Source organism: Hypanus sabinus, chromosome 23, assembly GCF_030144855.1.
Source record: "Hypanus sabinus isolate sHypSab1 chromosome 23, sHypSab1.hap1, whole genome shotgun sequence".
Taxonomy (NCBI): domain Eukaryota; kingdom Metazoa; phylum Chordata; class Chondrichthyes; order Myliobatiformes; family Dasyatidae; genus Hypanus; species Hypanus sabinus.
Window position 1 is genome coordinate 5,764,889 of NC_082728.1, and position 12,588 is coordinate 5,777,476.

General features: G+C 43.8%; 1 protein-coding gene across 1 annotated transcript in view; it reads left to right on the forward strand.

Annotated features, from left to right (window-relative positions):
• The first annotated feature begins 2,315 nt into the window (after positions 1-2,315).
• Positions 2,316-12,588, forward strand: part of c23h17orf75 (chromosome 23 C17orf75 homolog) — a 29,728-nt gene continuing 19,455 nt past the window's right edge. The window contains exons 1-4 of the mRNA XM_059948231.1: positions 2,316-2,621; positions 7,354-7,449; positions 9,530-9,655; positions 10,921-11,067. Of these exons, the coding sequence (XP_059804214.1) occupies positions 2,479-2,621; positions 7,354-7,449; positions 9,530-9,655; positions 10,921-11,067 (512 nt within the window). The 5' untranslated portion in view covers positions 2,316-2,478. The remainder of the gene's footprint in view (positions 2,622-7,353; positions 7,450-9,529; positions 9,656-10,920; positions 11,068-12,588) is intronic.

The window sequence follows — 12,588 nt, forward strand, 5'->3', positions numbered from 1 at the left end:
TAATAATCTAATTCTAATCAATCTCTCGAGGTCAATTACAGCAGGAAGCTCACAGCCAATAACTGATTTCTTTCTCTTTTTTTGTAACTGTTGTTTCTAAAGATATACAGTCTCAATCAGTGAGTGTATTATACAAATTGTGACAACTGCAGTGAGAGGAGTGTCCCCATGATTTAATCTAAATAGATAAAGGGTAAATATCTGCCAGCTGGGTACAGTTGAACCTTGAAATGTTCCCTTTTAATTTGGCAGCTTTTGGAAGTTGCTGTCAGTGTGCACTTGTTTGACGTAGTCTGGTTGGAGAGTGTGATGCACTGAAAAGCATTGTATTTGCATGTTCTTGGTTGAACATGAATCTGACTATTAATGGGAATAGTTCCTACAGGAGAATAGTGATACTCTTGTTGGATTAGGGTGCAGAATTATTACTTTTCTTCTAGTTTAACTTTCCTATGCTTGCTTATAATTTTTATATAATCACCTATACAAGAACATAAGACATAGAGCAGAATTAGGCCATTCCATCATAGCTGAATTATTATTAATAGTGTCTCCCCCAACCCCACTCTATTACCTTCTTCCTGTTGCCTTTGAGCACAGACTAATCAAGGAACTATCAAACTCCACTTTAAATATACCCAATGAATTGCCCTCCACAGCCACCTGTGGCAATGAATTCCACAGATTCACCACCATCTGGCTAAAGAAATTCCTCCTCATCTCTTTTCTAAATGGATGTCCCTCTATTCTGAGTCTGTGACCTTTGGCTCTAGACTCCCCCACTGTAGGAAACATCCTCACCACACCCACTCTATCTAAGCCTTTCAATATTGGATTTTATATGGCGAGTTCATAGGCTACATGTTGTCAATGAAATGTGCTTTATTTTTAGTCTGGCTATGAGGTGACCACTACTTCTTCTTGCCTTTTTTTTGTTTTGTTCTTCTTTATTCTTGTAACACTTAATAAAATGACTGTAACCACTGGGATTTATGCCTCATATAATTGGTGTATACTATTAGATAATATTAAACCTAGGAGAAAAGCTTATAAAATTGTCAGAATATTGTAAATCTAAGGATTGGGAATGCTTTAGACCTCAGTAAGCAATGTCTAAGAAATTGTTAATAGTAAAATGGATTATGAGAGTAATCCAATTGAATTGACTTTATTACTTACATCCTTTATATACAAGAAGAGTAAAAATCTTTACATTACGTCTCCATTTCAATGTGCAATTATAGTAATTTATAATAAATATGTATTACGTACAACAGGATAGTCAGTATAACATAGAAATACAGTTGTGTCAGTGTGAGTTCATCAGTCTGATGGTCTGTTGGATGAAGCTGTTCTGGAGCCTGTCGGTTCTGTCTTTAATGCTGCAGTACCATTTCCTGGATGGTGGCAGCTGGAACACTTTGTGGTTGGGGTGTCTCAGGTCCCTGATGATCCTTTGGGCCCTTTTTACATAGTTGTCTTTGTAAATATTCTGAATAGTGGGAAATTCACACCTACAGATGTGCTGGGCTGTCCACAACTCCCTCTGCAGAGTCCTACAGTTCCCAAACCAGGCAGTGATGCAGCCGGTCAGGATGCTCTCGATCATGGCCCTATAGAAAATAATGAGAATTTGCGGGGGGGGGGGGGCATACCAAACTTGTTTAATCGTCTGAGGTGAAAGAGGCGCTGTTGAGCCTTTTTCACCACACAGCTGGTGTGTACAGACCAGGTGATGTGGATGCCGAAAAACTTAAAAGCTGTTCACCCCTCAACCCCAGATCCATTGATGTCTATGGGGTTGAGACATTCCTCCTGTAGTCCACAACCAGCTCCTTTACTTTTGCGACATTGAGGGAGAGGTTGTTTTCTTCACACCAGCAAGAAAAGAAAAGTTTTATGGAAAGACGAAAAGTCCATTCCGGACTAATGTAGTTCCCTTATGTAAAAAGGAGAATTTTTAGATATAGCATCCTGTTGGCTTCTATCAGCAGTTGCAAAATTACGAGAATCTCAATAGATATTGTGACGTCAAGACATTTATAAGTTGACAATAATATGACTGAGCAGTTAACTTGGATTTGTGAATGCTTCTTCAATCTATGGTGTCCTTTTAGAATTTATCCAGATTTGTAAATGAGATTTATTTTTGATTTTCAAAGGCTTTTAATAAAGGGAATGTCACACAGGAGAACATAAGGGGTTAAAACAACGTAAATGTTCGCGTTGTGCAGCGAATTAGCAAGTAAACACGTTGAAGCAGTTTAAAATTTCGAGTGCAGCACCGTTCGAGGTGGGGAGGGGGAACTTCAGAGGGACAGCCGCCGCAGCCGGAGTGTATTCGAGGACGGACAGCCGCCGCAGCCGGAGTGTATTCGAGGACGGACAGCCGCCGCTTGCTGCGCCAAGCAGAGCGATCCCCCGGGGTTAGTGAGGGGTTGGAACCGGACGGGCGGACAGGGCCCGGAGCAGCCCGCGATGATCAGTCAGAGCTCACTCCAGGACTCGCTGGACGGCGATGAGAAGGAAATGGAGCCGGAGCCGGTGGTAGAGCCGCCAGAGGGGCGGCCGAAGGAGCTGCAGCAAACGAACGCTTACTACAGCCTGTACCGGAGGCAGAGGTGAAGACAGCCGCCATTCATAGAACAGTATGGCCTTTTCGGCCCACGATATTGTGCTGCATAGTCAATCTAACCCTTCCCACCTAACCTCCATTTTTCTTACATCCATGTCGTTAACCTCACACAGAACAGTAGAGCAAAGTAAGGCCCTTCGGCCCACGATGTCGTGCAGACCTTTAAACCTGCTCCTAGATCAATCTAACCAATCCCTCCTACAAAGCCCTCAATTTTTCTTTCATGCATGTACTTAACTAAGAGTTTCTTATATTATGTCACTAATATATTTGTCTCTACCACTACACCAGGCAGTGTGTTAAAGACATCCACTATACTCTGTGTAAAGAACATACTTTTGATATCATTCCCCTTATAATTTTTTCCAATCACCTTAAAATTATACTCCCTCATGTTAACTATTTCTACCCTGGAAAACAGTGTCTCTGGCTGTCCACTCTATCTATGCCTCTCATCATCTTATTCACCTCTAGCAAGTCACCTCTCATCCCCCTCAAAACTAATCAATAAGAGCTGAGTCTCAATACTTGCTTGTATAATTGGATCCTTGATTTCTCCTTGATTTCCTCATTTGCAGATCCAAGTCAGTTGGGACTGGCAACACCATCTCCTGCACAACCACCCTCAGCACAGGTGCACCACAGGGCTGTGTGCTTCACCCCTGCGCTAATCACTTTATACTTACGACTGTGAGGCCAAACACAGCTCCAGTGCCATATTTAAGTTTGCTGACGACACCACAGTTGTTGGCCAGGTCATCATGGTTAATGAGTCCATAGCCTGTTGGAGGCAGTTTGAAAATCTGGTTGAATGATGCCACAACAACAACTTCTCACTTAACATCAGCAAAACCAAAGAGCTGATTGTTGACTACAAAAGGAGGAAACTGGAGGGTCATAAGCCGGTCCTCACTGGGGATCAGAGGTAGAGAGGGTCAGTAACTTTAAATCCCTTGGCATTATTTTAGAGTGTCTGAGCTGGGTCCAATTGCAAAAAAAGAGCATGGCAGTGCCTCTACTTTCTTACAGATTCAGCATGTAATTGAAACCTTTGACAATTATAGATGCACAGTGACTGGGCGCATCACAGCCTGGTATGGAAACATGATCAGAAAACCCTACAACAAGTAGTGGATACAGCCCAGTGTAGCCCAGCCTGCCATTGAGCACTCTTAGAAGGAGTCTTGGCACAAGAAAGCAGCATCTATCATCAAGGATTCTCACCATCCAGGCCGTGCTCTCTTCTTGCTGCTGCCATCGGAAGGAGGTACAGGAGCTTTGGGTCCCACATCTCCAAGTTCAGGAACAGTTATCACCCCTCAACCATCAGGTCCCACACCACCAGGTTCAGGAACAGTTATCACCCCTCAACCATCAGGTCCCACACCACCAGGTTCAGGAACAGTTATCACCCCTCAATCATCAGGTCCCACACCACCAGGTTCAGGAACAGTTATCACCCCTCAACCATCAGGTCCCACACCACCAGGTTCAGGGACAGTTATCACCCCTCGACGATCAGGTCCCACATCACCAGGTTCAGGAACAGTTATCACCCCTCAACCATCAGGTCCCACACCACCAGGTTCAGGAACAGTCATCACCCCTCAACCATCAGGTCCCACACCACCAGGTTCAGGAACAGTCATCACCCCTCAACCATCAGGTCCCACACCCCCAGGTTCAGGAACAGTTATCACCCCTCAACCATCAGGTCCCACATCACCAGGTTCAGGAACAGTCATTACCCCTCAACCATCAGGTCCTACACCACCAGGTTCAGGAACAGTTATCACCACTCAACCATCAGGTCCCACACCACCAGGTTCAGGAACAGTTATTACCCCTCAACCATCAGGTCACACACCACCAGGTTCAGGAACAGTTATTACCCCTCAACCATCAGGTCACACACCACCAGGTTCAGGAACAGTTATCACCCCTCAACCATCAGGTCCCACACCACCAGGTTCAGGAACAGTTATTACCCCTCAACCATCAGGTCCCACACCACCAGGTTCAGGAACAGTTATCACCCTCAACCAATTCAGGTCCCACACCACCAGGTTCAGGAACGGTTATCACCCTCAACCATCAGGTCCCACACCACCAGGTTCAGGAACAGTTATCACCCTCAAACATCAGGTCCCACACCACCAGGTTCAGGAACAGTTATCACCACTCAACCATCAGGTCCCACACCACCAGGTTCAGGAACAGTTATCACCCCTCAAACATCAGGTCCCACACCACCAGGTTCAGGAACAGTCATCACCCTCAAACATCAGGTCCCACACCACCAGGTTCAGGAACAGTTATCACCCTCAAACATCAGGTCCCACACCACCAGGTTCAGGAACAGTTATTACCCTTCAACCATCAGGTCCCACACCACCAGGTTCAGGAACAGTTATCACCCCTCAACCATCAGGTCCCACACCACCAGGTTCAGGAACAGTTATCACCCCTCAACCATCAGGTCCCACACCACCAGGTTCTTTCTTTCTTTTTCAATCTTTTTATTGATTTTCATATATACACAAAAAAAACCCACCAGGTTCAGGAACGGTTATCACCCCTCAACCATCAGGTCCCACACCACCAGGTTCAGGAACGGTTATCACCCTCAACCATCAGGTCCCACACCACCAGGTTCAGGAACAGTTATCACCCTCAAACATCAGTTCCCACACCACCAGGTTCAGGAACAGTTATTACCCCTCAACCATCAGGTCCCACACCACCAGGTTCAGGAACAGTTATCACCCCTCAACCATCAGGTCCCACACCACCAGTTTCAGGAACAGTTATCACCCCTCAACCATCAGGTCCCTCACCACCAGGTTCAGGAACAGTTATCACCCCTCAACCATCAGGTCCCACACCACCAGGTTCAGGAACAGTTATCACCCCTCAACCATCAGGTCCCACACCACCAGGTTCAGGAACAGTTATCACCCCTCAACCATCAGGTCCCACACCACCAGGTTTAGGAACAGTTATCACCCCTCAACCATCAGGTCCCACACCACCAGGTTCAGGACAGTTATCACCCCTCAACCATCAGATCCCACACCACCAGGTTCAGGAACAGTTATCACCCCTCAACCATCAGGTCCCACACCACTAGGTTCAGGAACAATTATCACCCCTCAACCATCAGGTCCCACACCACCAGGTTCAGGAACAGTTATCACCCCTCAACCATCAGGTCCCACACCACCAGGTTAAGGAACAGTTATCACCCCTCAACCATCAGGCTCCTGAACTGGCTTAGATAACTTTACTCACCTCAAACTGAACTGATTCCACAATCTATGGAATCACTTTCAAGGCTCTACAACTCATGTTCTCGATATTATTTATTTGCTTGTTTTTTTGGTTTGTATTTGCAGAGTTTGCCTTCTTTTGCACCTTGGTTGTTTGTCCGTCTCTGTTTGTGTGTAGATATTGTGTTTCTTGGTATCTACCATGAATGTCCACAAGAAAATGAATCTCGGTGTAGTATATGTAGTATGTACTTTGAAAATAAATTTACTCTGAACTTTGAAGAGAAAAGTCCTAGCTCTCTCAACCTTTCCTCATAAGACATGCTTCCTAAACTAGACAGCATCCTGGTAAATCTTCAGTGGGCTCTCTAAAGCTTCGACATCCAATCAGAACTGAACACAATACTCCAAGTGTGGTGTAACCAGAGTTTTATAGAGCTGCAACATTACTTTTCAGCTCTTGAACTCAATCCCCCTACTAAAAGAAGGCCAACACACTGTACACCTTCTTAACCATCCTATCAACATGCGTGACAACTTTGTGTGATTTATGGACATGGACCCCAAGATCCCTCTGTTCCTCCACATATGTTGCGAAATTTGTTGTTTTATGACAACAGTTTAGTACAATGCATGAAAGTCACTGTAAATGACCATAAATAGAGGACAAAGAGAGCAAGATAGTGAAGTAGTGTTCATGGCCAATTCTTGAGTGATATTGTGCACTTTGACAACAGTTATGGTACCCATTTGCCTTGCCTATGCGAGGAAACACTCCCTTATTGTTCATTTCCTTTACCACAGGGAATTCCTCTGCACTTTGAACCTATTTTAATGTTTGAAGCAATTTCCTCTCTCAGCACCGCAGTGAGTGTCAGCTTGGATCACTCACTCACAAATCGGCGGTATGGGAAAGGAGTAGTGTGCTTAACTCCTTGACCTTCTGACTCGGAGGTGACTCTGAGCCACAGCAGTAGACTGACACAAAACACAGTGGTAGCTTCAAGCCTGATAGCACGAATATCAATTTCTCAAACTTCCAGGGACTTCTCCCCCCCTTCTCTCTTTTTCCATTCCCCATTTTAGTTTGCCTCTCACCCTTACCCCTTATGGTGCCCCTCTTCCTTCCCTCTCTCCCATGGTCTCTCCTCTCCTATCAGATTCCTTCTTCAGCTCTTTACCTCCCAGCCTCTCACTTCGCTCCCCACCCATCTTCCCCCTCACTCGGTTTCACCTACCACCTGCCAGCTTGTACTCCTGCCCCTCCTCCCGCTTTCTTATTCTGGCTTCTGCCCCTTTGCTTTCCAGTCCTGATAAAGGGCCTCGGCCCAAAGCTTTGGCAAATTAGTCCTCTCCACAGATGCTGCCTGACCTGCTGAAGTCATCCATCATTTTGTGTGTGTTACAGTGGTTACAGGAGCAGAGGAATAACTAAAAATCACCTTACAGGTCTCGACAACTGGGAGACCATGGAGATGTGGGTCACAGAAGAACTGGATCATCAGACGTTTTCCCCAAGGAAGCATTGTCTCAGGAGGATCTCAGGTAATGGAAGCTGGTGGCCTGTCCCTGTGTATGCATTTTGTCCTAATAAGGTTCACGTGATACACTTCAGGAGAAAGTTCTTAACGTTCTGTATTTGAGGGTTAGATGCAAGTATATTAACATAGTACAATGTTGAAGTAACTATTTTCACTGATAGGCTGTTAGGAAAGCTTCAGGTACCCAAAAGCCTGTCCTTACATAAAGTGTGAGAGTGGATATTGGAACACGATGTAGGAGAGGTAGTATTAGGGGACAGTGAAACACTGGTGAACTGAATGAGTATTTTGCATCAGTCTTCACTGTGGAAGACACTATTGGTGTGGTGGAAGTTCCAGGTGTCAGGGGCACGAAGTGTGTGAAGTGACCATAACTAGAGAGAAGGTTCTTGGGAAACTGAAAGGCCTGAAGATAGATAAGTCACCCAGACCAGATGCTGTACATCTCAAGGTTCTGAAAGAGATGGCTGAAGAGATCGTGGAGGCATTAGTGGTGATCTTTCAAAAATCACTAGATTCTGGAATGGTTCTGGAAGACTGGAAAATTGCAAATGTCACTCCACTCTTCAAGAAGGCAGAGAAGCAGAAGAAAATAAACTGTAGGCCAGTTAGTCTGACCTGAGTGGTTGGGAAGATACAGGAGTCGGTTATTAAGGGTGAGGTCTGGGTACATGGAGGCACATGCTAAAATAGGCCATAGTCAGAATGCTTTCCTCAAGGGAAAATCTTGCCTGACAAATCTGTTGGAATTCTTTGAAGAAATAGCAAGCAGGATAGACAAAGGAGAATTGATTGATGGTGTACTTGGATTTTCAGAAGGCTTTTGTCAAGATGCCACACATGAAGCTGCTTAACAAGTTATGAGCCCATGGTATTGCAGGAAAGATGCTTGAATGGATAAAACAGTGGCTGATTCACAGGAGGGAAAGTGGGAATAAACGGAGCCTTTTCTGGCTGGGTCCGAGTGACTAGTGATGTTCTACTGAGGTCTAGGTTGAGACCAATTCTTTTTACATTATATGTCAGTGATTTGGATGATGCAAGTGATGGCTCTGTTGCAAAGTTTGCAGATGGTACGAAGGTAGGTGAAGGGGCAGGTAGTTTGGGGAAGTAGAGAGGCTGCAGAAGGACTTAGACAGATTGGGAGAATGGCCAAAGAAATGGCAGATGGAATACAGTGTTGGGAATCGTATGGTCATGCAATATGGTTGGAGAAATGAAAGGGTTAACTATTTTCTAAATGGAGAGAAAATACAAAAAACTGAGGAACAAAGGGACTTGTGACTGCTTGGGCAGGATTTCCTAACGGTTAATTTTCAGATAGAGTCTGGTGAGGAAGGCAAAGGCAATGTTAGTATTCATTTGAAGAGGACTAGAATAGAAAAGCAAGGATGTAATGTTAAAACTTTATAAAGCACAGGTGAGGCCTCACTTGGAGTATTGTGAGCAATTTTGGGCCCCTTATCTTAGAAAGGATGTGCTGAAACTGGAGAGGGTTCAAAGGAGGTTCATGAAAATGATTCCAGGATTGAACGGCTTGTCATATGAAGAGTGTTTGATGGCTCTGGGCCTGTATTCGCTGGAGTTTGGAAGAATGAGGGGTGACCTCATTGAAACCTATGGAGTGGTGAAAGGTCTTGATTAAGTGGATGTGGAGAGGATCTTTCCGATGGTGGGAGAGTCTGAGACCAGAAAATACAACCTCAGAATAGAGGGGTATCCTTTTTGAATGGAGGTGAGAAGAAATTTCTTTAGCTGGAGAGTGGTGAATCTGGAATTCTTTGCCACGGGCAGCTGTGGGGACCAGGTCTTTATGTATATTTAAGGAAGAGAATGATAGATTCTTGATTGGTCAGGGCTTAAGTGGATACGGGGAAGTAAGCAGGAGATTGGGTCTGAGAAGAAAAATGGATCAGCCATGATGAAATGGCAGAGCAGACTCAATGGGCCAAATTGCCTAATTCTGCTATATCTTATGGTCTTTATGGTCTAATATACTCTCCACTACAGATCTATAGAAGCTTGTCTGTTGAAGGTTGTAGTTTGTGTGACACCTTTGTTCTGGGCCTTTCTGTTTCCTGCAGCCTCTCTTTATTGGCGTCCAACCTGCCTGTCCTGGCTGAAACAGAACTCCGAACATTCTTGGTAAAACGGCTCAGTAAAGGAGCATTTTTTGCTGGGATGGGCTCTATTGTAGCAGTGGATTTGAGGTAAGAAGTACACAAAGAGCTATAACTATAAGGAGATTTCCATAAGTACAACACATTCCCAGAGCACCTTAAAAATGACACTCAGCAAACTGTGTTTTTCAAAGTAGTCATTGTTAAAACTTATGAAAATTCAGATATTAATTTGATTTCATCAATCTCTCAGCAACACCAGTGTAATACAGGCCATAATAATCTATATGGTGATGCAGGCTGAAAAGTAACTATCTGGTTCAGATCAATGCATCTGGAGAGTAGCATACAGTTCTGGTTGCCCCATAGCAGGAAGGATGTGGGTGCAGATGTCTGCCAGGATGGTGCCTGGATTAGAAGGCACGAGCTGTAGCAAGTCTGGGTTGTTTTCTCTGGAGCGGCAGAGGCTGAGGGGAGATCTGATCGAGGTTTACAAGATTATGAGGGGCGTAGACAGACAGTATCTGTTTCCAAGGGTTGAAATGTCTAATACCTGAGGGCAGGCATTTAAGGTAAAAGGGGGCAGTTTCAAAGGAGAGGATGTGAGGGCCAAGTATTTTACACAGAAAGTGGTGGAATGGAATGCACTTCCTTGGGTGCTGATAGAGGCAGATACATTAACGACTTTTACGAGACATTTAAATAGGTACATGAATGTGAGGAAAATGGAAGATTGTATGGGCAGAAGCAATTAGTTTCGCTGGCCAATTAATTACGTATTTAGTTGGTTTGGCACAACATTGAGGGCCGAAGGGCCTGTTCCTGTGCTGGACTGTTCTGTGTTCTAATGAACCAGAACACTTGCAGGAAACCTACATGGTCATGGGGAGAACATAGAAACTCCTTACGGTCAGCAGCGGGAATTGCATCTAGATCACTGACACTGTAAAGCCGCTATGCTTATGGGAAAATGTATGGAATCACAGAACAGATTTCAAGGATCAGAGATTTTTGTCATGTTGAACTCTCCCTAAAATATTTTCAGAACAAGTGTTGCAGTTGTTGGAGAGAGTTTAGTTCTGGAACTTCTCTTGGCGATAGTGAGTGGCCTCAGGTAGGTGTATAATGTTAGTGATGCAGCTCTGTAAAATGAGCTTCATTTGTCACATGTACATTGAAACATTCAGTGAAATGTGTTGTTTGTGTCAACGACCAACACAGTCCAAGGATGAGCTGGGGGCTGCCCACAAGTGTCACCATGCTTCCAACACCAATATAGCAAGCCTGCAACTTACTAACTACCTTGGCCTGTATGTCTTAGTGTCTGTGCAAAACTAATGTGTGTTTGTTTTCAGCATTGCCGAGCAGTCTGTGGCTTGTTACTACTGTCTCCTTCATCAGGACCAGCCTGCAGGGGTGGAAAATGACAAAGTGGAGTCCAAAGCTGTGGTCACTGATTATATTCTTTGCTTTCTGGGAAGTACTGAGAAGAGTCTTGAACTATATCCTTCAGTGGGACAGACTCCTGACAGGTTTATCCAATGGCCATTGAAGGTCAAGGGGTCCTTGGTTTCGGATGTGTTAGCTGAACGGAGGCAAACTTTCACAGAGCTGCTGTGCTTTGGCACAGTGAAGGAGAAGATGGGGCCAGTGTTCACTCACCTACACAGTACAGTTGTTAACTTAGCCAGCTCCACCATGACACCTTCCAAAAAACCATGTCTCAAGTAGACGGCATCCATTATTAAGGGCCCCATCACACAGGGCTGCCCTCTTCTCATTGCTACCATTAAGGACACTGAAGACACACACACTCAATGTTTCAGGAATAGCTTCTTTCCTTCTGCTTTCTGAACGGACAATGAACCCATGAACACCATCTCACTTTTTTTTCTCTCTTTTAGCACTACTTAATTTTTATGTATATTATTGTAATGTATGGATTTTTAAAATTATGTATTGTACTGCTAGTGCAAAACAACAAATTTCACAACATATGCTGGTGATATCAAATGTGATTTTGAATAAATACTGCTGGATGTCTCTGTGTATGTGTGTGAGTATCAGAATCAGAATTGGAATCAAGTTTAATATCACCGGCAAGTATTGTGAAATATGTGATATTGCAGCAGCAGTACAATGCAATAAATAATAAAAAACTAAATTACAATGAGAAATGTATACAGTGGATTCCAGTTAATTGGGCCATCGGTTAATTGGGGCAGCCATTTATTTGGAACAAAACTAATTTGAGAAAATAGCCAGATTCCTTTTGTTTATTTGGGACACTAGACCATTTAATTGGGGCAGCAGACTGTAGCCGAGTAGTTTCTAACTAGCGTTAGTCAAGTGCACCTATGTGCCTGTTAGACACTACATTGTGCTTTGAACAGTTTTAAATAATGCCAGTTACGTGTGTTAGTCTTCAAGAAGTGGCGATTTTGGTCACTGATAGTTGGCTAGAAATAAGCAGTAAGACAATTCAGAACTGTTTGGCTCACTGCAGTTTCAAGCATTCAGGGTTGGAGGTATCAGGAATGGCCGGGAATGAAAATGAAACGCTTCCTCTATTTCAACAAGTTAGAAACCACAAAGAGTTTGGAGGTATCATCATTTGTCTTGAACGTTACAATGAAAATGAAGATTTGGAGTATACAGTCATCAACCACATTGTGTGAAGGCAGTCCATTGTCTGCGCTGAATTTTGTTCATCTGCAATTAAAAGAATGCAACATGAATGAATTCCTCTGTCTTTAAGTATTAGGAACTAATACTTAATTAGGAACAGTTTTATAGTACTGCAGTAGTGTTAGTGGTGTTCTAAATTGTTCTGTATTTCATTTAAATACATTTGTCACTTTTTTAACTGTTTCCATGAAACTTCAGCTAATTGGGACAGCTGCTTAATTGAGCCAAAATGAACTGGTCCTGATGTGTCCCAATTAATTGGAATCCACTGTATATATTTAAAAAAAATCTAAATTAAATAAGTAGTACAAAAAAGTGAAAAAAAATCAGTGAGA